The 26,394-nt window shown below is 38.3% G+C and overlaps 1 protein-coding gene across 1 annotated transcript in view; it reads right to left on the reverse strand.

The window, feature by feature from the left end:
• Positions 1–26,394, reverse strand: part of pard3 (par-3 family cell polarity regulator) — a gene marked incomplete in the record, with an annotated part of 618,554 nt that overhangs the window by 357,586 nt on the left and 234,574 nt on the right. Inside the window, 1 exon segment of the mRNA XM_062984552.1 lies at positions 12,290–12,468. Coding sequence (XP_062840622.1) covers positions 12,290–12,468 — 179 coding nt within the window.

Raw genomic sequence — 26,394 nt, forward strand, 5'->3', positions numbered from 1 at the left:
CAAGTATGGGAAACAAAGTTCTCATTTCTTTAGCAGTTCAACCTCAGGAGAACAGTACTGACTTGCATCATCAGTTACTCTGATGCTCATGCTCTGATTTTGAAAAGAAAACTTCCTCCTGTATTTAGGACTTTATGGGCATGGCTAAGTTTTGTAATGACAACTGTTTTGATTTTGTAGTTTTGTAATACTGGTAGCCAGATTTTGTTCATTTTCCCAAACAAGAATCAAAGAACATGAAAGGCATTGCAGACTAATTCAGCCAGAGAAATCAGCCATAGCAGAGCATTTGATGAACCAACCTGGACGCAGAATATTATTTGAAAACACAAAAATGCTGGACCATTCCAACAACTATCATGTCAGACTACACAGAGAAGCCATTGAAATCCACAAGCATGTGGACAATTTCAACAGAAAGGAAGAAACCATGAAAATGAACAAAATCTGGCTACCAGTATTACAAAACTACAAAATCAAAACAGTAGATGGGAACCAAAACTCTGAGGGCTTGACTGACAAAGGATGCCCCCAGGCAAGAGACAAAAACATCTCCAGTGCTGATTAGGGTGATTAACTGAAACATTAATGCTGGCTCCCAGTGACAAAGGACCCTTGCCACACCCCAGACTCTACACAGATATATATATTCTTTCCTTTCCTCACTTAGTTTATCCATACCTCACAACCTCTGAGGATGCCTGCCATAGATGTGGGCGAAATGTCAGGAGAGAATGCTTCTGGAACATGGCCACACAGCCCAAAAGACATACAACAACCCCATTTCATGATACATCTTCACAGTTAATGTATGTGAGGGGTCTTCCTCCAACGTAGGGGGCTGGGCTGTGGCGCAGCTGTTGAGCAGCTGCCTTAAATCACTCTGACCATGAGGTCATGAGTTCGAGGCCAGCCCGTGGCGGGGTGAGCACCCGTCAATTAAAAATAAAAAATAGCCCCTGCTCGTTGCTGACCTAGCAACCCGAAAGATAGTTGCATCTATCAAGTAGCAAATAAGGTACCACTTATAAAGTGGGGAGGCAAGTTTAACTAATTTACGACCTGGAATGAGGAAGTGCCGTCAGTGTGGATGATGAAGCAGCTGCTCCCCCCTGTGGCCAGAATCGAACATCCCCTCAGAAGAACGTTAACTTGCCTCTGCGTGTGTCTCTCAGTCTCTGTTTGATGTGTTTATGGGCATTGAATGTTTGCCCTATGTGTGTTATAATGTGATCCGCCCTGAGTCCCCTTCGGGGTGAGAAGGGCGGAATATAAATACTATAAATAAATAAATAAATAAATAAATAAATAAATAAACGTATTTTCTGCTTCATTTCTGGAAATCATGTAACTGTGGGGTGAAGATTTTAACAACAAGGCTATAGTACACTGAATAATTAAACAGCAGAGTTCTCCATTTGTGGGATTAAAAGTATCATAAATATAAGGAAAATTGCTCTGCAGTCATCTCTTTTTTGTACAGAAAGTGTTATACTCCTATACAATAGAGACACAAGGCAACAGAAAAGGCAAATCTAGATTAAAGATTGTGCCCAGGAAGAATTGCTCCTTTCTCATCCAAACAATAGTGTCTTCATAGATTTTTCTTTTAAAACAACCTGTTAATTTGCTTGAAAATGCTATTAAGCTCTCTTACCATTTTGATTTGGTAACAACGTGTTTGTTCAAGCTGCAAAAAGTTCATAGTTCAGCATTGCTAGCCACATTGTCAACTAACACAGTGCACAAACAGTATTTTTTTTATTTTTTATTTTAAAAAACTAGGAAGCAGAGCTGATGTGAACCAAAATAATAGTGTTACAATGTGTTTGCTCATAACTTAAAGTGTATTTATGAATAATTAATCCATACTAATTAACTACAGGATAATCATTAGTAAAATAACAGCCCATTTAACAAAAACAAGGGTTTTGGGGAACTGACATGAGGGAGGTTCAATGCAGCTTAAAATATATTACGGTATATTTGATCCTTTGGTATCTAGAGTAAGATTCATGGAATGCCGAACAAACCTTCTACATGGGGTTGGACCAACTGTGAGGAAGAATGAAGCAGCTGCATTAACATGGTCCAGAAAACTGTCAATACAAACCTGTATTTGCCACTGAGTCTGAGGCTGGATCTGCACTGCAATATAATGCAGGTTGAATTGCATTACTGTAGACCAATATAATGCAGTTGGAACAGGTGTAAGTCATCCTCCATCAGCCTCAGAGTAAAAACCCTCTCTGAACAAATCTTGTCAAGAAAACACCATGATAGGTTTGCCTTAAAGTCGCTATAAGTCATAAATTACTTTGAGCACACCACCACAAAAGGGTAACAGGGGCCAGTCTGGTTTAAGACATTTGGCTTCATGAGACAGAAGACAAAAAGGTCTCCAGACCAGGAGTTGGATCTTACTTCGGATATTGACATTGGGACAATGTCTTCCATTCTGGAAGTGGCATTCCAAGAAAGCATTTTTCTCCCAGTTCTATATGCAGCAAAGGAAACCACAAGGAATTATGCAGAAATAAAAACACAGAAAGTAGTAGGGAAATCTATTAAACAATAATGCTTAATGTTCATATTTAAAAAACCTAGAAGGAATAGCCATTTTCATCACTGGAGACAAAGGCCACTTGGGGGATATTCTCTTTACTCAGCATGTCAAGCACATGTTTCAAGGCTTCCAGTATAATAGGGACATAGAGACTAATTGTGTCCGTCAGCGAATGACTTGTTACAAGTGTTTGTATATATTAAATGAGACGGACACCATTGCTTGGCAGTCTCTATTCCCCTCTGGGCAGGTTCAGTTTATTTTATCATTCTACAGTGCAATTTAACACTCTGCCTATTTCCAGATGATTTTAGATCCATGACCTTGTAAACTAAAGCAGACAAGACAGGTGATGTCCCAAAGAAATGCTTAATAGAGAGGCCACCTCCAATGGCACAGTATCAGGGAACTATTAGTCTTTTATTCAGACCACCAAAGGAAGAGAAAAAGAAAATGCTCCAAGATAATCCTTATACTTGTGTATAAGAAACTTGTGTGATGAATGCTGGGAAAAGGGAGAGAAGGATGTTCTGAATCATTAGGACAAAAAGGAAGAACAAACAACGACAAAAAAGTATGGAGCAGAATATTTGTTATACCAATGAAAAATATATTTAAGGAAGATGACTACTTTTAACTCATTCCAAGTATCAAAAACCTTTAGAACAGTGGTTCTCAACCTGTAGTTTCCCAGATGTTTTGGCTTACAACTCCCAGCCAGTTTACCAGCTGTTAGGATTTCTGGGTGTTGAAGGCCAAAATATCTTGGGACCCACAGGTTGAGAACCACTGCTTTAGAAGATGACTCTTCCTATTTCTATACAAGTGGAACTAATATGCTATGCAAAAAGATCAACTACTACAAAGCAATGTCATGAGAAAATAGTAGATCTATCCAAAATGCAAAATTAAGAGTACATATAATGGCACTCCATGCAGTCATGCCGGCCACATGACCTAGGAGATGCCTACGGACAATGCCGGCTCTTCAGTTTAGAAATGGAGTTGAGCACCAACCCCCAGAGTCAGACACGACTAGACTTAGTGTCAGGGGAAAGAAAACCTTTACCTTTACTATACATTGTAGAATTAATGATGTTCAGCCACACTTTTAACTGTCATCTTCAATGCTATAGAATCATTGTCTTTGTAGTTTGGTGAGACACAAGCACTCTTTGGAAGAGAAGGCTAACACTTTGCAAAACTACAGCTCCCATGATTCCACAGCATTGAGTAATTCAGTTAAAGTGGAGTCAAACTGCATGAATTCTACAGTGTAGATGCACACCAGATCTCATTCCGCTACCCTAACACTGATAAAAGTTGCATTGCAGGTAATTCCTCCTAGTTTTAATTGGTGAACAAGGTTTCATGAAAAAAGAAGAGGAAAAAGGGATAACAATTTTATGATCAATGGTGATGAATGGCTCTTCCTCAAGGCAGCACATGTTTTACTTAAACAATCAACACTGAAGATCTGAACCACACCTGGGGAACAATTTGGAATATAATGTCAAAATGCCACAGTCTTTTTCTCTGTTTATGAAGAAAATTGTTCAACATTTGACTTCAGCCAAACACATGCAAAAAAACCAAGAATTCTCATGTGCAATTCAAATTATTTCCCAGGACTTCAGAGCTCTGATGAATTTCTACCTCCTTCCCCCAATTCACTCTCTACTCATTAATCTCACAGTAAAATCTCAATAAAGATAATGCAAAATAAACAAAACAGCATATGGTGATTGATGTAGTGTAATTACAATGCAGAAGTTGAGCTTTAATCCTGCTGGTAGGTTTAATAAGACAAAAAATAAAGAGAAGCAAACTATGTTTGTTCCCCCCAGGTGCATTTTAAAGACGAAGAACTACCATGTACTACAAGAAATACTGCCTGTTTATTTAAACAATGATTCAGAACCATCCATCTGCATTAGATTTATTCTACAAATCTAAAGCAGTCAAGATGAAACTCACTTAAGAATCCATTCAAACTTCTTACTATTCATTACAATCACATTATGTCTCCATTGAAGTCCTTTTTCTAATTCCCTGCCATACCAGGCAGAAACAGCAAAGTCTTGTTCTTACTCCACTGTTTCATCCCAAAGAATCTCATCTGTTTGAACAAATGTTTGCATCTTTCAATTAGATCAAAATTACCAGCCACTATTGGAATCGTCTTCTAATACCAGCTTCACTCATAATAAATGGAAAGGCTCCAATCTCTTTGTGTATCTTCTTTACAAAGATGCCTGTCCACTTTTAGTGGCATGTTTAAGGTTATGGTAGGCATCGTGGCACCCCCGCCTTAGGAGGTGAAGGGTGGACTCCCACAAAAGTCCCCGTAAGTTTTCATAAAATGGGAGCTACTCTTGGGGCTGGGTTGAGGGTTCTCACTCTTGAAAAACTCTGTGGTTTGGGAGGGAGCGCCCTCAGGATGGCCTTCCAACTATGATCAGCCAAAAGGTGCAGACTAAGAATTCTGGTTGGCATTCGGGATCCTTGGTGTACACATGTCCTTGATGGTGGTCAGAGGGAGTGACACCTGGCCCAGGGACTAGGCTCACTAGGTGGCCATTCACCCATGAATTATGTTTTTGCGTTTTTACAGATTTTCCCTCTACAGGTTATTACTAGTTCTTTCAATAAATACAGTAGAGTCTCACTTATCCAACACTCGCTTAGCCAACGTTCTGGATTATTTATTTATTTATTTATTTATTTATTTACAGTATTTATATTCCGCCCTTCTCACCCCGAAGGGGACTCAGGGCGGATCACATTATACACACATAGGGCAAACATTCAATGCCCATAAACACATCAAACAGAGACCAAGACAGACAGATGCAGAGGCAATTTAACCTTCTTCTGAGGGGATGTTCGATTCTGGCCACAGGGGGGAGCAGCTGCTTCATCATCCACTCTGATGGCACTTCCTCATTCCAGGTCATAAATTAGTTAAACTTGCCTCCCCACTTTATAAGTGGTACCTTATTTGCTTCTTGATAGATGCAACTATCTTTCGGGTTGCTAGGTCAGCAACGAGCAGGGGCTATTTTTTATTTTTAATTGACGGGTGCTCACCCCGCCACGGGCTGGCCTCGAACGCATGACCTCATGGTCAGAGTGATTTATTGCAGCTGCTCAACAGCCTGCGCCACAGCCCGGCCCCACAACGCATTTTTGTAGTCCATGTTTTCAATAAATCGTGATATTTTGGTGCTAAATTCGTAAATACAGTAATTACTAAATAGCATGATTTCGTATTGAACTACTTTTTCTGGTAAATTTGTTGTATAACATGATGTTTGGGTGCTTAATTTGTAAAATCATAACCTAATTTGATATTTAACAGACTTTTCCTTAATCCCTCCTTATTATCCAACATATTTGCTTATCCAACGTTCTGCCGGCCCGTTTATGTTGGATAAGTGAGACTCTACTGTAGATCAGAGAATGGCCCTTTAGATCCATTTTCTTGTGTCTGGCTCTTTATTTCATGGTGGGAGTTCAAATACTATTTTCCACACAAAGGGTAGGAAACCTTTGAATCACGAAATATTTTGGACTACAACTCCCACAATATCTTACTACTGGCCAATCTAGTTGTCGCTTTGGGGAGCTGAAGCCTAAATTATCTGGAGGGCTTATCTTCCCAAACCTAGGCTACATTTTATCATGAAATAATGGAACAGCATCAGAAAGAGTTGCATGTTCTCTCAGGCACCATGTGCAGGGAATGTGCTTCTGGCATCTTAAAGCAGAAAATTAATGGTCTTGGAGAGGAAACAAATAACATTCTAGCAGGAAAATGGAGGAAATTTAAGTATGGATTTCTTTTTTTAAAAAAATCAGTAATATTGAAATTCATTTCTTGCAAATAAGAGATTTAATTTCATTCCATACCACTCCATTCCTTTAAAAAAAACAAGCTGCGGTGACATAAAAGTTATGACTCCCTACCCACCAAGTAAGAAGATAATAAACTCTCTCATGCACACGCACACTCCTTTAATATCATTTTTATGTATGTTTTGCTACATTTGGCTCTGAGTATATGATCCCCATATGAAAGTTTGACAGGAGGTTATCATGTCCCAAAGAAAACACACTCATATATATAGTTATGTGGATTATTACAACGTATTTATATGCCTACATGCATATTTCCTTTACCAACATTAACTAGCTTTGTTAACAGTTATATAAATTCAGCAATTTTAGCAATTCTCATTTTTGTTGCAATATGTTTTCCTGCTCAGATATGACAACTACTTTTAACAAGCCAGAAAACAAACAAGTAAAAGCTTGGCAACAGAGTAAATTAAACTTTGATTGGTTTCTGTGTTCTTATTTTCAAACATGCAACCCTACTTTGAAAACGAAATGCATTTTCAGATGTGAAATATAGTCAAGAGTCAAATGTTTTGATTCCAGAAGGGTAGCCATATCAGTGAGTTGCCATAAGGAGTACAAGGTGATCTATGGCACATTAAAGGTGGTGTTGCTTATAATATGAGCTATCACAGGTAACAGATTATTTCTGTAATCTGAATATTTCTTAAATGTATTCAGCAATGTTTGCCTCATGGACCTAACCTACCTTGATCAAATTAAGAGTCACTCCTGCAATTAGTTTCACAGCTATGAAGAACTCCTGCAGAATGCCGTTTTGCAGTATGGCATTGAGAGGCAAGAGGATCCCATGGCCACATTCTACTACCAAGAGCGTTTATGGGGCACTTGATTCCACCAGACCCACCCCAAACTCTGGAAAGTTTATGCAATTCTTGGCTCCACCAGAGTCTGTGCAAAAAAACAATAGGAAGGCCCTGAAGTCTCCATGGGTTGCAATTCAACCTCTAATATAAGGTGCTCCCATTTGCCACTTTGGCAATCTTGGGATTATTCTTACAATGTGATTCTGCAGCAAACAAAAAAAGCTATTGTAGCTTTCATTAATACTGGCTATGTTCAGCTTGATGAAGACAAGACTTTGATTGAATCAATTGGAGGAACTCTTCCTCTGGAAGCCTTCAAAAAGAGGCTGGACAGCTAACTTCTAGGGTTGTTGTAATTAGATTTCCTGCATTAAGTGGAGGTTAGACTAAAAGGACCATGAGCTTCCTTCCAACTCTTATGAGTCTGTTTGTATGGAGACACACACATACACATACATATTTTAATAATGTATGAACTACTAGCCACTTTCAGGTTTTGGGGGAGGGGGGCTGGAGGCAATGTAGGGTGCTTACTTTTCAACAACCTATGAACGCCCCCCCCCCAAAAAAAACCCCCCAAAATACAATGGGCAGAAAACTGGTCACCCCACTTTACATTTTCAGTCATTTCCACATGTTTATAAGAAGCTCCAAATGGCACACTGCAAACAACTAAAGAAACCATTACTTTAAAAATATTATATTGTTTCTCTGTATGATTTTGCAAACAAAGGTCTGCAACTTAAAATTAGAAATTCTGACTTCGTGCCCCAAGTCTTACATCTAGCAGCCATTTGGAAAGATATCATATCAAATATCTGACTGCTCTGTGGGTTGTAGTTTTCAAAATAACAGCCTCAGAAGGAGAGAAATAGAATTTGGGACACGGTGTGAAGAGAGGATTAATCTTTTTCTTCAAATAAAAATTCCCCTTCCCAAATGCTATATTATTGTCCTCATTGTCCATTCTGCCAATCTGTCCATTATTATTGCTCAAACATTCAGAAGATAAATTCACAAAGATGTATTATTCCCATAGATTGCCATCTTTCAAAAGATTAATCACTATTATGTAGGAAAACAAATTTTAAGGAGATAACATTATCAATATCTGTTGTACAATACCACTTTATTTCTCCCCTCTTTCTGATTTAAGGCTCCCCTGTGCCTGGATTTCCCATCACTATGCTACATCAATTGGATTTCTTTTTATCTTGGTCACCCTGCTCATTTGTAGTGATATGTCGCACTGGTACAGTTCAGGAAAACATTTTGAGAGAGAAAAACAGGGCTACATAAATGCTCTAAAGAGATGGAATTGTATCTAAAATGGGAGGTATTGTAAAACCAATGACTGACATATTGGAGCTCTTATACTTAATGGTGAAAAAGACTATAAAAAACTCACCATATTGTGGATCTGCCTATTGTTAGGATACTAAAAGTTCTATGTTTCTTGAAATCCATTGTATGTGATTCTGATGAGGAAAGGGGCCAACCGAGGAAGGGAGTCAGGCTACGAGAGCAGCCACCATGAAAGTTCTCAGCAAAAATGCCTATGAAGGTGGCAAGATTGAGAAAAAAACCTTCCCTTGCAGATCTTAGGACTTCATCAGATGGAGCTGGGGAAAATGGGGGTAAACGGGGGAAAGCGGGGGAAAGCGTTCTTTACATGTAGAATTGTCCTCTTTGTGTGGGATTTCTGTCTTCTTTAAAGAAGATGGAGAATTTACTTACCTCCAGGATACAGTATTGCTTCCTCCCGCCTTTAGCTCAACTATCCATAGAGGAGACACAAGGCATCATTCTTAAGATGGACACTTCTATGGCCTCTTTTACTTTCCCTCTCAGGGAGATACAAGGCATAATTCATAAAGATCCCATTCTATATGTTAATCATCACTTTCTTCCATGTACATGCGCATCAGGAGCTCAGAAAACAATTTCTCCATGACTCAATCCCCCCTCCCATAATTTCCCCCCACTTCAGAAACAATTCAGAAACAAAGTAACAAGCACAACAGACGGAAGTCTGCTTGCATCATATGAAAGGATCCATGCTACTTCATCTAGTAACTGTTTTTGAAGTGTGTGGAAACAAGGGAGATTTTGCATTTGATGAAGTCCTTAAGAGCTCATGAAACCTCATGCATAAAGACACACTTTTTCAAAATGTTTGAACCCCAAACCATACAGGACTTTAAATGTCACAGCCAGAACTTTGAAATTTGTCCAGAAATGGATTGGCCAGATACGTTATTTAAGTGAAGGGGTTATATGTTCCCTATAACCTCTCTGAGTTGGGAAAATAGTTATAGTATCTTCAACCTGCTGACATTTCCAAACAGTTTCCAAAAGTAGCCCCACAAAAATGTATTGCAATAATATACAGTAATGTGAAGCAAGAGTGAATCCTCAACGCTTTCATTTTATCTTCCAGGAGGTTTTTTTTCATTTGTGTTTGTAATGCCACTAACTAGAAGTAGAGTGAAGAAGTACAAAGGATACATCATGAAAGAGTTAAATGAGGAGGAAAGCAATAGCTAGGAAAGTATTTTTTACTGAGGATTCTTCTCCACCCTCCTTCTCTTTGCCTCCTTTACTTCTTTTGGCTTAAAATTCCACAAATGGGTCAACCCTCTAAAGATATTGCTATAAATTCTGCTGCACCACCCCCAAGATAAGGACGGGTATGTAGACATAACAAAAAAATAATTAATGCCTTATTTATACAGCATCTGAGGAGCAATTTCAAAGTACATGCAAATATGAATTCTAGCTATTAACCGCAAAGTAATGTTCAATATGTTTCGCCTGGAAATTGATTTTTATAACCATGTTTTGAAAATGAAGAAATAGCAAGCTCTTGTTTCTTTTTTTCAAAAGTATTTCTACTCCCAGAATTAGGTCAAAGAAAGGAGAATGCAAGAATGAAACAAATCCCAAAAATGTCTTTGAAGTCCTCTGTTTAAGAATAAAGGTACATAGGAAAACAAGCTTCATGCTGATTTCTTTAGTCACAAGTATTATTGCTCATGTGGAGACATTGAACTCATAGAAAATATGCAGAGAGAGAAAAAATACAGCAGACACTGTGAGTCATTTTGTCTTCGAAGTTTAAATAAAGTAATGGAACTCTTTGCAGATCTCCGCCCGCCCCCCTTTTCTAGCCATGGGCCTTAAAAAGAACTGGAGCAATAAATAATAGGTAGACTATTAAGAACTGCCTTGGATATTTGATAAAAGCAGGAGAAAGTCAAACTGGAAGTGAAATGATTTCTTTAGACTCATAGGAAAGGGTCAAAAAACACCTTCAGGGCCCAAAATGTATATTTGCAAAGATCACAGACCCTGTATCTTACAATTAATTGTGGACCACTCATATAAGATAAAAAATGTTGAACAAGATTGAATCTTGACCCTACCCAAGAAGACTTTGTGTCACATGTCCATGAGCAGAACAGCTTATATATTCCTTATCTGGAAATCCAAAAGTGCTCCAAAATCCCAAATTGTCAACATGGGTAGCTGAAGTAGTGACCCATTTGCTTTGCTTTCATCATCTCATGAACAATAATATTTAAAATATTGTATATAAAATTATTCTCAGCCTAAGTATATAAGGTGTACATGAAAAATAAGTGTTTATATTTGTTTCTCATCTCTGAGATATCACATTATGGACATATATGAAAATACAAGTATTGCAAAATCCCCCCAAACACTTCTGGGTCCCAAGCACCTCAGATAAGGGATATTCAACCTTTATTTTTCATGCATCGTTTTGAGAAACAAGGGAGGTATCATTCACAGGTTCTACAACTCCATCTTCTATACTGATCTGTTAGTACCCTGTGATATGTTTTAAAAGATTTTTCTGAATTCTTGGCCTCTACCAGGTAATTTTGTGGGAACCTGGTGTCTATCACAGGCCTAATTTTTGCAAAAGCATTGATCAACAATACATTCAACAATGTAATCATATCAACTATGCAAGAAACAACCTTCTGTTTTTTAAAAGGGTTTTCTAAATCTCTGCCACTGCTACTTATGTGAATCATCAACGTAAGTCTGAAGGAACAGGGCCTAGCATTCATCTGCTTCCCAGTTCATATAGTCCTCATACTCTAAAAGGCAACTTTGACAGCAGCAATTGTTGAATTGAATGAGGAATATCCATGGTTAGAAATGTTGCCCAATACAGATGTATATCTCATCTTGTCAGAACCAGAAAGGAGCCATGTGACCTGGGATCAGAGTCTATCTCTGATTTTAAGTCAGGTAAAGGTTTTCCCCTGACATTAAGTCTAGTCGTGTTCAACTCTGGGGGTTGGTGCTCATCTCCATTTCTAAGTCAAAGAGCTAGCGTTGTCTGTAAACACCTCCAAGGTCATGTGGCTTGCATGACTGCATGAGGCACCGTTACCTTCCTGCCGGAGCGGTACCTTTTGATCTACTCGCATTTGCATGTTTTCAAACTGCTAGGTTGGCAGAAGCTGGGGCTAACAGCAGGAGCTCACCTCACTCTCCAGATTTGAACCATTGTCCTTTCGGTCAGCAAGTTCAGCAGTTCAGCGGTTTAATCCGCTGAACCACCAGGGGCTCAATCTCTGATTTTATGGGCCTTCAAAATTTTTTGATTCATGCAGATACACAAAATGAATAGTAAAGAAATAACACTTATGTCTTACGAAATTCCATCACTTCCTTGGAAAGATTTTATGCGGCTCTATAAGGTCGCAAATAGGAAAGGAAAAATGCATATATGTTCTTTTTTGTGTGCGTATTTTCCTACATACAAAAATGCTGATTGGCTGAACCTTATGAAGAAGTGAACATGTTCGATAAAAGTTATGCTAGCCATTTTAAAAATGGCCATTTGGGTTCTATGATTTTAAATAATGTTTTTTCATGACTGGACATCGTAATAAATAAACAACAAGGAAATAGTAATTAGTTCTTCATCTGATATTTGTCTGAAGGAAGAAGATAATACCTTTCTTTCATGACTCCTTGTCCCACCAGGTGCATTCTGCTTGAGGAAGCCTGCAGTGGTTGACCATCTTGTGGGGTTTTTCCGAGAAGGCTCTTCTGAAGTGAAATTGTTCTCACTGACTGATGTTGAAAGACCAACTAATGCAGGATCACTGCTGCGCCGTACATGAAGAGGCATATCTGAAACGATAAAAAGCAAAGGCGCTGAAGATTTAAGACCTTATTTCCTCCCCAATTAAGTCAGGAAATTGTACAACTCCCATTTCGAGACTAAAAGGCTGAGTGTGTCTGAAACCAGCATGATGGCACAGAATTGGAAGAAGTCCCCAGTGAGTTATCTACCACAGTCAACTGACTTAAAGAAGGATAATTTGTATTAAATCATTCCTGGGGGATACTTGCTCAGCGTCCCCTGAAGAAACAAATTGAAGTTCTTCAAGTTCTCTGGCTCGCTCATGCTGAAATCTCAACAGCCCTTCTAGTGAAGATGCTCTAGTGAAGACCAAAAAAATATTACTGATTTTTACAGTTGCAAGCAAGAAGTGATGCAACTTATCTGAACTGAATGCTTCCATGCAATTTGAGCTTCATTTAGAACTTCCTAATTCATACTGCAGTGTGAGTAAATGAAACAAAATGGAGGCATATATACTACTGTTTTTCCAATGGCCATGCTGGCCAGGTGATTCTGGCAGTTGTCCTCCAAAAAGTTACTTTTTCAAGCTCTGTGTTGCACTGCTCACAACTAAATTCATCAACCAAGTTTCAGAAATTGGACAATTGGAATTTGGGAATGCTTAATTTCATATCTGAAAACTACTATCCCTACTTCCACCATGATCTACATATACGGTAAATACAGTGTGCAGGTTCAATAACACATTAAAACCATAGTTTAAAGAGAAGCAATCAACAGTGGCATACTCTCTGCCTCGTCTTCACATATGATGGAAAGAAATCTTCTGCTTTAGAAGAAAACATGGTTATGCGCCCAAGCTTTTGATGAGTAAATGGCAAAGTTGACATGGACTGAATTAAGAATGTAGAATGAGGATCTCGGATGAATTGAATTAATTATATATACGTTTTTAAGGTTTTATAATGTGTTTCAACAATATTATTAATAGATCTGTTATTGTTTTGTTTTTATGATTGTATTTTGGGCATTAAATTTTGCCAATTTTTGTAAGCCGCCCTGAGTCCCCTCGGGTGAGAAGGGCGGGATATAAATGTTGTAAATAAATAAATAAATAAATAAAATTTGGAAAGTTGTGTACTCCAGACATTTTGTCCTATAACTCCCATCCAAAAACTATCATTAATGGATTACAAGGTTCAAGAGAGTCACCCACAATGGCCATGCTTAAAGAACTATGGAACTATCTGAAGAGTCAAATTCAACATTCATTAGAACATTCTGCTGTAACCTCAAATGTATTTAATGAACCAGGATCAAAATGTGATTTGATATCCTGGTTTGTTCCCTAACCATTTTCATTAGTGTGTTCATACAGCAGAGGCTGATGGCATTATTCTTTATGCATTTCAAGAGGGAAATGGAGGGAAATGCCACACACTGTCAACAGACAAAACATATTCTTCAAGATCCTTTTTACACGGTAGTCATCAGATGCCTTGATCAAGACTGAAATTCTTATTGTAATTGGCACACATCCAACAGAGCACCATGGGTCCAACCCATAAGAGTTTATATAGACTAAAGATATTGTGATGTTGAATATTTGTTTAGCAGCACAATTTCCTGCCTTTAAACCTTTTCTGTAACAAGCAGCACCCAAGAGAACCCAAAATCAGCACATTCTCAAGCATGCTATGGGGAAACAGGAAAAATAAGTAAAAATGAAAAATGCATTTTATTTCCATTAGGCTGTCTCTTTTCCCTGTTTAAACACCATACCTTTTTATTACATTCCACAATGTTCAACAAAGAAAACACATTAGAAGAGTTATGTTTCCTTGCTAATGAGGCAGAATGTAATATAAAAATGGAACAAAAATAATTAGAGGCATATATCAAGAGCTATCTATTATTTCTTACCTAATAGCACACAGTTTATATGCTTCAATGAGGTTTCCAAGCATATTAAACAGTCTTACAAATTGCTACGGCCAACTTCAAACCATGAATTTGTGTTCTTCCATTCATGGTTCCTGGTGTTAGCTAGCAGAACTGTACCTAGAATGGAGACTGGACACTAAAGCATAGAAACCATAGTTCAGAGTGTGAGAGGACGTTCCTTTTTTAGACTATAGTTCCCAGAATCCTTCAACCAGCAGTGACCTAACCATTCTGGAAGTTACAATAAAAAAGCAACTTCTGAAAGCTCTTGTTACATGAACAAGTAGTTGCCTACTTCAATTTGTGGACAAAATTACCAACAATTGGTTGTAATGGGTGACAAGCATTTTGTCTATTACCGTGTTTCCCCAAAAATAAGACAGTGTCTTATTTTAATTTTTGCTCCCAAAGATACGCTAGGTCTTATTTTCAGGGGATGTCTTATTTTTCTATGACTCTATGGTACAACACTCTATGGTACGTACATTTAGCAATCCTGCATGCTCTGGTGTTCTGTTCGGCAGGCATACTTCCAAACAAAAACTTTGTTAGGTCTTATTTTGGGGGAGGCCTTATATTTAGCAATTCAGCAAAACCTCTACTAGGTCTTATTTTCTGGGGATGTCTTATTTTAGGGGAAACAGGGTACTATGTCATGCTTAAAAAGGAGGAAGTGAGGGGGATAAAAACAGAAATGTGGCAGCACCTTAAATACTAACTGGGTTTTATTTTAGCATGAGCTTTTGTGGATATAATATTTGGATGTCTTCCATAGTCTTTCTCCTAATAATTCTAGACAGGGGAGGAACTCAGTAGACCAGTTGAATTAACAACTGGGGTAAGTGTTCACTGGTCATTTAAGAACTTTGTTCAATTTGTGTTTTCTGCTGCTATTACAGACTGAATCAATGGTGACCCCTCATAGTCCTAAGATCTCTTTCTTGGAAGTTAGTCAGAAACCTTATCAGAACTACGAAATTAGGACTGACAGATCTCAGGCCCTGACCTTCTGTCTCCAGTTTTTATGGGTCATCTACAGGTAGAAAAGAGTAGATTCAACTCTAAGCAACAGGGGGGGAAAGATTGTGTATAACGCTATTAAAGCAGCATCTTGCTACAATTAGCAATATTCTTCAAATAATCTCAGTGTTAACTTAGATAGCTTCCTCCTTCCATTCAAGTTTTTGTAGCACCAGAACTCAATATTTTTCTCTGCATCCACTTACTGAATAGACTAGTTTAAGTATTTCTTAATCAAGAAGTAATAACCTCATTTGAAATTCCACAGGATGTTAAAGAAGATCGACGCGGCTATCTTTCCCGTGTCCTCACCAAGCAAGCCTATGATGGCAGCAAAAGCCCTGCTTTATAGATCTTAAGATTCTGGTAAGTTTGCATACGGAGATACAGTCTTTCAGATAGTCTGGATCTAAGCCATATAGGACTTTATAGGTCATGACTAGCACTTTGAATTGTACTCTGAAACGAAATGGTAACCAGAAGATATCTCTTTTAACAAGGAAGTTACATGTTCCTTTTGTCCATGGGTGGTCCTATTTTTTCACTACATTAGCTAAAGTATTCATGACAGGTCAAAAATTAAATAAAGGTATCCAAAATTAAAGGCCACATCAACAAACGTTCCTTCTCTCTTTTATATCAAAATCTGAATTCGCCCATTCCTACCTATTTTGCTGCTACTGTTGAAATCTAAGTGCCTTTGAAAAAGGGATCCCCAAATTATAATATGTATCAGAAGAAATCAAAAATAATGAAGCTGGTAATAATACCTTCACTGATTAGCTTTTGATTCTCAAATCTTATTTCAGATTCCACGGCAGTATAATGAGACACTTAAATACTCATTCCTTGCTTCTTTACATGTGCCCCCCTCACCCAAAAGATTTATACAAATGGCTAATGAGGAGATATGACATGAAAACCCTATCTGCAGCCAGCATGAAGTATTTCCTCAGCCGGAATCTATATTTAAATGTCAGCGATTAGTGCTAATATCCATACTTTACCAACAAAAGTCAATCAGGAAGCCTAATTGCTTAAACAGATCTGAAATGCACTCTGGCATTACAAAGAAAAAAACCAACATTCATATATTATTTTATTAAGGCTAGAATTCCAGTAAAGTACAGATATGTTTGTATGTGCACGTATGTGTGTGTGTCTCTATCTATCTATATCTGCACACAAACATTTTCTACATATAATACAGAAATTTCTGCATATAATACACATCATTACCAAAACAATGCCAAACCAACACCAAAATCGATCTTATTCAGGCATACCTCACTTTAAGGGACTTCATTTTAGGGCATTTGGCTAATATGGCACTTTTCAATTACACACCATAGCCCCATTTTATTACTCGCACTTAGCCTGTTTACAGAATTTCTGCACTTCTGACAACTTTTCATTTGTTATTTTAATTTCTGTGTTGTTTATTTAGACCTAGTGCTATTTCATACTTTAAAAACAACACTGTAATTTTTTTAAGGTTTTAATATTCACCGGCAAATGAAAAAAAAGCTGTGGATCACTTGAAGGTAGTATTCACTTTACAATGGTGGTCTGGAACCTAACCCACTGTATTAGCAAGGTATTCCTGTATATTCATGTATTTCATTCTCTGGTTAATCACCAGTAATGGTGGGTGTCATTGTGTTTTCCTCCTTTTCTCTGCCTCCCAAGGCATGCAATCCTTTCCCTCCTCATCCCAACTAACCTCCTCTCCTACCTACAATTCTTTCTACTAAATAAAGAAACAAGAAGATGAACAAAACAAGAATAAGTACTTCTTTATTTTTAAAAATGGCTGAATGCCATTTTTAAGTTTATTTAACGTAAAGAATTAAAAAAATCTTCTGTATTAAAAATAAATCAAAGAATAAAAATATTTTAAATAATTAAAATGCCAGACAAAGGCGTGCGTAGGCCCAGTACAGTGTCACAAATTCCTGGATGATGGCAGATAGTGTTTGATGTCTAAGGTTGCTTTGAAGAACGGATAAAACAGCAATGAACTCTAATCACACGGCTTCAAATTCTCTGTGGCACTAATGCACTGTAAATATTGATTTGCTTCTGGAGCCAAGGTGCATTTTTAAATAAGCTCCTGAAATGGGAAATCTAATAACACATTGCAGAAGATTTTTTTTAATCGGAAAAATAAAATAAAGATGTACAAGGGCTTAAGTACTTTCACTAGCATTCTCATTAGTATTAACTCAACAGTAGTTGGATAAATGAAATATGAAAGGAAAATTTTGTGAACACATGTGGTGGCAAAGAAGATTTCTGATTATATAAGCCATTATCTATAGTTAAAACCACAAAAGAGAGTAAGATTGGTAAGGTAAGAGAGTAACTGCTTTGAGTCTCTTTGTGGAGAGAAAAATATGTGCCCTCTCATACTCACAAATGTTACAATACTGTACTTATAAGGTTAAAATATGTATTTATTTATTTCTCTGCAATTTATGACCAAAAACATGTTATTGTAGGGTCTACAACATAGGGCAATGATGGTGAAGCAACAGCCCTTGACATACTGATGAAAAATGTCCATCATCCTTCACCACTAGACATGTTGGCTTGGGAGACCAATACTGCATGCTCTGAATTCAAATGAACTCTAAAACAAGTAAGTCCCCTAGAGCTTATCCCACAATACATCTTGCAAGTTGGGAATTTTATATTTATTAGAAAGAAAAGGCATGACAGGAACATTCCTAATCTGCTGATTCTTTCTGTGTCCCCAGTCTGAAAATGCACTTGAATTTAGTAATGAGCACTTGCTTTTTTTAAGCTGAAAAAACAAATGATCAACAGGTCAGTCCTAAATCCCCTAATTTATCATAAAATATGTTTTGCTAAGGCAAGGTAAAAGCCATCATTTCCCCTTCATGCTCTTCTCGAAAACTCGGTTGCTGAATATTCAACAGCTCAACTTGCCAGCATTTAGCTGGTTTGAGCATTCCCTCTGAGCACGCCACTCTCCACTTCAAACTTCAACCATAACTCTGACAACCAAGCAAATCAAATTCCATGCAACAGCAGTTTCCTAGGTAACCAAGCACAGACACCAACTGTGCAAAGGAAAAACATCGAAAACCTGCAGCATTCTACTTGGGCATTAGGTATATAAATCATCAAGACCACCAGAGATGCCAAACGCCAGAAACACTACAATGAATAAATTCAGATTTTAATCCATTCATGCTTGGCAGGACATGTATAAAGAAAATGAATCAGGATCATGAAATTGTTAAGAACTATGAGAGGACAAATATGAACAAGCTGAAGCATTGTTGTCCAAAGCAATGCATTGGAGAATTTCTAAGAATTAAGTTAAGAATGGAGCACTGCTAATTATGGTTCTTACTTGCTGTCCAAAATGATGAGGTTTCACATGCAGTTCTTTGGTTCTTCTTAGCGTCTCTGGATCAATTTAAACAATCAACTAATTAACTTCTCTCTCTCTAGCATGACAAGTCCTTGCTGAATTAATCTTGTTTTGTCGAAGGCTTTCATGGCCAGGATCACAGGGTTGTTGTATGTCTTTCGGGCTGTGTGGCCATGTTCCAGAAGTATTCTCTCCTGACGTTTCGCTCACATCTATGGCAGGCATCCTCAGAGGTTGTGAGGCAACCTCTGAGGATGCCTGCCATAGATGTGAGTGAAACGTCAGGAGAGAATACTTCTGGAACATGGCCACACAGCCCGAAAGACATACAACAACCCTGAATTAATCTTATTTGCACAACCTGAGCAATGTTGCCCATCTTGAGTTCTCTGTTCTATTTCTTTTCTTTTTTACTCCAGTTTCTTCCATGAGAAAGCCCAACATGTATTTCATGAATGGTCTCATCCAATCACTTACCAAATTATGAACTCCTTAGTTTCAAGCATTTGTCTTCAGATGTCCTATGATTGTCCTATGGATGCATGATGTACCACTTGTTTACATACATGGAAACATCTGGACCTTGTGAGTTTTTTATGCATGCATAAAACATAATGCACAGTGCAGGCTGTGTAATTAAGCAGTATTCATAACAGTACAACCTACCACTTTATAAGTAATTATCAGTGCACTTCTGAAATCATCTGTTAAGAGTTAATCGCATATTGATCTGAGTGTGCAGACTTTACAAACTTTACAATCTGAAGTCACAGTTTTACTCAGAATCTGTGTATTTCCTGGTGTCCATAAACTGAATAAACCCATGCGCGCAGCATTAAAGGGAAAAAAATCAATCCATAATATACATTTTAATTTTTAGGCTACTTTAGCCAGTATCCATCAGCTCAACTGGGAACAAGTGGTCTATACTTTGCACAACAGTTCTTCATGCATCTTAAAATCTAGCTTTGAAAGTCTGAAAAATGCTCCAGAGCCATACTCCGATAGTTTCAATGGCTGCAGAAAGAATATATCTCATCTGCTACATCACCTATACGACACTGACCTAAGAAAAACAAGTCATGTTTTTCCTTCTTAAAAGATACAGATATGCGAAAATCGATGTAACCCATTGAACTATACAGCTCACGTACAATAGAGCGTTATTTTATCCTAATGAAACAATTATTGTAAGTCACCTGGGAAAGCAATAGATTTACCAGGCCAAGTCAGAAATCCAATCACTTTTAGTTTACATTAGAATTTAGAAAGCTTCCTAGTGTTGTGGCTACTCTGGTCCAGCCTATTGACTTTTCGATCTGTGTATTAAGTTGCATTTTGTATTTCATAATGAGGGTAGAGCCTCAAGATGTTTTAAGAATACCTAATGTTAGTGGGGAAGTATGTACAGATGCCAATGGCATGTTCTCCTAAAGCAGATTAACCAAGTCAAAATGTCCAAATTAATACACAGATTTCTTTGAATTTCAAATTTACAACTTCATCTCTCTCTGTATTACATCATCTATTAAACTGTGGTCTTAAGTGCAAAAATGACTCCCGAGGTAAATAAAACAATACAATTCAAATTAAATCAAAGGAAAAGTACGTCAAAGATAAAGCATTTCATCAATAAAAGGGGAAAATATATTTCAACTATCACCCATCCTAGATATGAAGAGCCCGTCTGCATACTATGGCTTTTTCATTCTATTTTTTTTCTGTAGGTGTTATGGTTTTATTCAAAGAGACAAAAACACAACTAGAGAGCCATGTAAGGAACAGCTACAACCAATGCTGAGCTAACACTCTTGATGGATCCTATGGGTAGTTCATTGGCAATTCAAGGCTACCTTTTCACCTATTCTTTTTGCTTTTTTTGTTTTATACTGTTTGATTTTGTAATTCAAGTTCACAAAATCAACTATCATTGTTATGAAACTGCACATTTGCTATACATTGCTGGGTCTCCCACATATCAGAACTTCAAGATCAACTAACAGCTGTCGATGTCAACAGACTGACTTGTTGCATTGGAATCAGGAGAAACACCTTCCCAAAAACCTTGTCTTGAATCTAACTGTGCAGCTGGCAGAACAACTTTGGAAATGGAAGGAGGGGAATTCTCCTGTAGCACAGCACCACCCCCAGGATACTCACAAACCTTCCCAAATAAACCTGAAATATGAAGTATAAATAAAGTTCAGCAAGAAAGCAAAGAGTGGGGAAGAATAATGCAAGTCTCTAGTGGTCAGGTTGGCTTTGTGCTGACAACTGCCATAGATTAGGAGGAGACTAGTCTTGACATTAATCAATCAGATTAACAATCATTTACCCATGGCTGGTAAAATATGTCATCTCAGGCATTTTTTAGGTCCTCCTAGACCGGAAGTCCGTCTTTTCCATAGTGTTCCCTGTTTTCTATGGCCTCATGTATTCATGCAGCCTCGTGCCCAAGAAACCATTGAGCAAATGTCCTCATACTAGCCAAAAATCTACAATAGCACCCAATCACTTGTTGAAATATGTATCAATCTAAGTAGATCTTCAGCAAGAATTATAACTTCCTGACACAAAAGCTAGTAACTCAACACAGTGTTCATAACATGGTTCTCCTTATGCAAGGCTATTGTTGTTGCCTAAGTTAGCAATGCAGAACATCCTTTGTATTCAGAAGGATTTAGGAGCAATCCCTCAAACATACATTTTAAAGAAGGAATCTCTTTGTAAGTAGCATAACTGAGCAACATTTTGGAAAATTGATGCTCATCAGATTAGGTAATAATGGGGGGAAATAGTCTGGCTCAATAGCCACATTCATGCATTAATTATACGAACAGGATAAGGACACTGAAGAAGCATTTGGGGTCTTGCATTTACCTTTGTCCTCAAAATGATGTCATTTTTCTGCTTCTGCAATTATCATCTTCAAAATAACATAAAAAGAACTTTTGGGGATATTTTACAGTATAAAATCATAGGGCTGTGATTCCACTTGAACTGCCAGCTGCATCCTATGGAATCCGATGGAGTTTGTAGTCAGTTAAGACACCAGAGCTTTCTGGCTCAAAATTCTTAATAGCTCCCTCCTGCATGGAAAATGCCATGAGTGTACAGATTATTGTCTTGGTAATTAAAGTGGAATCATAGTGCTATTATTATGTTGTGTGGGGAAGCCCGTTTGCTAAAAGCAGATCCTTACATAATTTAGATTCTGTATAATTTGGGCTTTACACCCAAACCCGCTATGACCAGACCTTGAAGGAACAAATTTCTCAAAGCTGATTTTTGTAAATCAGTTGATGAAACATTGAGTTCTATATGCAAATAATTATTTTTTAAAAACAACTATGTAAAACCTATCCAATATCCCTTAAAGCTGTTAGGAAGCTGAGGAACTGAAAATCAAAGTGAAAGCTCTCCCTTTTACTTTCAGAAACTAGGAAAGTTGCTGCAAAACAATTAACCCATGAGGCAAATGTATTTGAGATAAGAGGCAGAAAAATGGGCATTTGAAGAATTTTCAGAAGATGACTAACATTCTTTCCACTCTCAAGAACCATTTTCTGGAATTTTAGATGAGGGGGAGGAGAACCGCATTATCTACCAGTTGCACACAGCATCCTTTGGAAGAAAGGCCGAATATCTTGTATCACAGGACAATTTGTAGCCCACACATAACTGTGGAGAATTAACATCTTCCTTACTTAACTTCATGTTATTTTTAAGCAAACCTATCTATCGAAAATGCTTCACAAAGTCGACATTTCAGGCATCAAAGTGTATGCTGACCCTGATTTCCATGCCTAAAGATGTGGGTAGAATGATTACTGAGTTAATTTCACAAACTGTGAGGATAGTGAAAGGCGCATGAAAGTTCATGTGCCATAATAAATTTGCCAGTCTGCTCATTCTGCTGCACAACAGACTACCATAGTTATTCCTCTAGAAATGGGGGGGGGGGGGGGACACAGTTGTAGATGGGGGCATGCTTTAGGCCTGAGATGGCCAGTTCTATCTCCTCCAAATTCATGGCATACCATGCCAGTATTCTTGATGGTATCTGGAAGGAATGCTGTGGACAACTAGGAGTCACTTCTATTCACTTTCTCCCTCTCCCCCATTTTTGGAGGAGGCCGGGTTTACTGTCCAGAAAATCTCCTGGAGTCTGCAAGGAGGGGGATGTATGAGATTTTTTGCATTTTTAAAACTGGCGAAATTTCCCATTCATAATGTGAATTGAGTATCAAGTATAAAGGGGAAATCAATTTGTCAATGTAACTTGTCCCAGGAATAATTTACATAAATTGGCATGGTGGACCAAAAGTTTGAAAGACACTTGTTCTAAGGTTGTTGTGACAAAAGAGAATATGTAATACCTTGCTCACAAAGCTAGAGAAATGTTCCTACATGTTGGGACTTACCATCCACGATGGCTAGTAGCCATACTAGTTAGGGAATTCTTGGAATTCTTGTTTCAAAAATCCTTTTCAAGTTCTGCTTTACTCACCAAAATCACACAGATCCTTTTCAGTCTGTTTTCTGACTATATCGGAAACCCAGGAAGATGCCTTAATAGAAGGCTATGGCAGTGGTCCATTTGGTGTAGCCCTTACACCATTCCTTAAAAAGGGCACATGGATTTTCATAATTATCTTTCCATTAATACAATGTATCTCCTTACTGTGTTGTCGAAGGCTTTCATGGCCAGGATCACAGGGTTGTTGTATGTCTTTCGGGCTGTGTGGCCATGTTCCAGAAGCATTCTCTCCTGACGTTTTGCCCACATCTATGGCAGGCATCCTCAGAGGTTGTGAGGTATGGAGAAAACTAAGCAAAGAGGTTAATATATATCTGTGGAAAGTCTAGGGTGAGAGAGGTCAGTGTGAATGTTGTGTAGTTAATCACTTTCAATGCTAATTAAAGTTATTAACTACACAACATTCACACTGACCTCTCTCACCCTAGACTTTCCACAGATATATATTAACCTCTTTGCTTAGTTTTCTCCATACCTCACAACCTCTGAGGATGCCTGCCATAGATGTGGGCGAAACGTCAGGAGAGAATGCTTCTGGAACATGGCCACACAGCCCGAAAGACATACAACAACCCTATCTCCTTACTGTTAGTGAGAGCTACAACCAATCACACTTCTCATTTTACTCTCAGTGAGGGGAAGTCAAGGTCTCTATGTATTTTACTTTCATGTCATTAAAGAATACTTAGGGTGTATCAACACTGTAAAATTAATGCAGTTTGAGAACACTTTAACTGTCTTGTCTTAATGCTATGGAATCCTCAGATTTACAGTTTGGCGAGGCAATAGTACTCTGTGGCAAAGAAGGCTAAAAACCTTGTAAAATTGTAACTCCCAAGATTTCGTAACACTGAGTCACAGCAGTTAAAGCGGTGTCGCACGAAATTAATTCTAAAGTGTAGATGCACTCTGAGTCACTGAAACAGATTATGACTTCTTTCACAACCTTTCAAATAAAGGGCTGTTCTCTGCAAAGCAGAGGATACTGGCGAACTCAGCCTATTAGCTCAGTATGTTAGAAAAATCTACCTGGATTAAATACCTTCCTATAACAAAAGAACTGTTAACAAAAACACAGCATTTCTTCTGCTTAAAAGTAGCACCCAAAAGCTATATTGCTGTCACATGAAGAAATTGAGGGAATGCATGTTAATATTATTTGACAAATCCAATTCCAAAGGGCTTGCTGCAAACTTTAAAGAGAAAAACGTAATTTCCCAAAGTTACTGATAATGGACCAAGCAAATGGCGAACAATTACAATGGAAATTGGATGCTTCCAAAATGTAAATTGCATCCTAAATGAACAGTTCAAAAGGATTTTTTGGTCTACTGCCACACAAACTTAATGCCACAAATGCTGGCTGACAGCATAATGAAATTTACAAATAATATTTATTATGATTTATAATAATGTTCCCTAATATTGCCACTTCACATTTCATAAACAAATTAAAGATATAGTTTGCCTTTACTCTTCAAAATTGAGTTTATATAGATATTAAGATACTACATCCAGTGCTGAAGTAGGTCTTAAGATGTCACTGAAGTATAACTCTCACAATCCTTTCCCATTAGCTAGGGCTTATGGAGTTGGGTGTCCAAAAAAAAAAATCTGGACAGCAATTTGTTTTTACCTGCTCTAATCAATAGCAAAGCTGGCATCCAGTATAATACCACAGTTCTCTTGTACTCGTGGATCTTGAAATCAGATTTTCCTGTCAAAAAATTGACTACAATATTCTTAAGAAGCAGCATGTTGAAGTGAGCACTGGACTGACTCTGGAGACTGGGGTTCAAATTCCTACTCAAATATGAAAAACTCGGGTGACCTTAGGCATGCTGCACTTTCTCTGCCTCAGAGGAAGGCAAGGACAACCACCCTTTGAACAAATTTTGGTAATAAATCCCCATGTTGGGTTCACCTTAGGGTCGGCGTAAGTCGGAAATGATCTGAAGCACAAAATATGAAGAACGTGTCTTTTATTTTGTAAATTTAAATTGCATTTTGCACAATGATAAGCCCATCAAAAAGGAGAACCATGCAAGACTGCAGAACCCCCCCCCCCCTTTTCTGCATGAAAAGATGTCTGTCTTAATTTTACCATCAGAAAAATGGTGCAGAGTTATCAAGAATCTGTGACATGGCTCTTTGGCACTCTGAAATTTTAGCAAGAGAAATAACATTCTTCCCATTTTCTCCATAGTCTTGTTACAACACCACCAGGTTCTGTCTCCCTGTGCTATCAAAGTATTCTTCAAGCTTCACATCTTGATCTTGAACATTTCCCCTTTGCCTTTAGCCACCAACTATAAACACAGATAAATAAAATATGGGCATAGGATTTGGTGATGATGTATAAGTTAAACAGGACCCCAACAAAAAGCAGTGTTTGGAAACCAGAGACTTGTGGTTGAAATCAAATAACAGGGATTGGAATGAGTAATGCATTGAAAGTATGGTTGCTTACCTGTAACCGTGTTTCTCCGAATGGTGATCTGTGGAATCCACACATATTGGTAATTCCTTGCACGTGTGCAGCCTGATCGGAACTTTAAACAGCTGAGTCTAGTTTGGCTACAGCCCCACCCACCTTCCCCTGAAGGTATATAGCCTCAGGTGGGGATGTAGCCCACGTTCCCTACCGCCGTAGCGGCAGTTGAGAGAGGCATGATGTGAGCGGGGAGGATGGGTGGGGATGTGTGGATTCCACAGATCACCATTCGGAGAAACACGGTTACAGGTAAGCAACCATACTTTACTCCTCATGGTGTCTGTGGAATGCACACATATTGGTAGATTAGCAAGCCACTTACCGAGGATGGAGGGCGTCATGCCACTGCTGAAAACAGCACCGCTCTCCCGAAGGACGCCTGGCGCTTGGACAGCAGATCCACCTTGTAATGTGACACGAAGGTAAGAGGTGTCGACCAGGTCGCTGCCCTGCAGATTTCCTCCAAGGGTACACCGCGGCCAAAGGCTGTGGAGGCCGCAACGGCCCGCGTGGAGTGGCCCCTCAGCCCCGAAGGCGGCTCCTGTCCTGCCAACTGATAGGCGAGCTTA

Source organism: Anolis carolinensis, chromosome 6, assembly GCF_035594765.1.
Source record: "Anolis carolinensis isolate JA03-04 chromosome 6, rAnoCar3.1.pri, whole genome shotgun sequence".
NCBI classification, from domain to species: domain Eukaryota; kingdom Metazoa; phylum Chordata; class Lepidosauria; order Squamata; family Dactyloidae; genus Anolis; species Anolis carolinensis.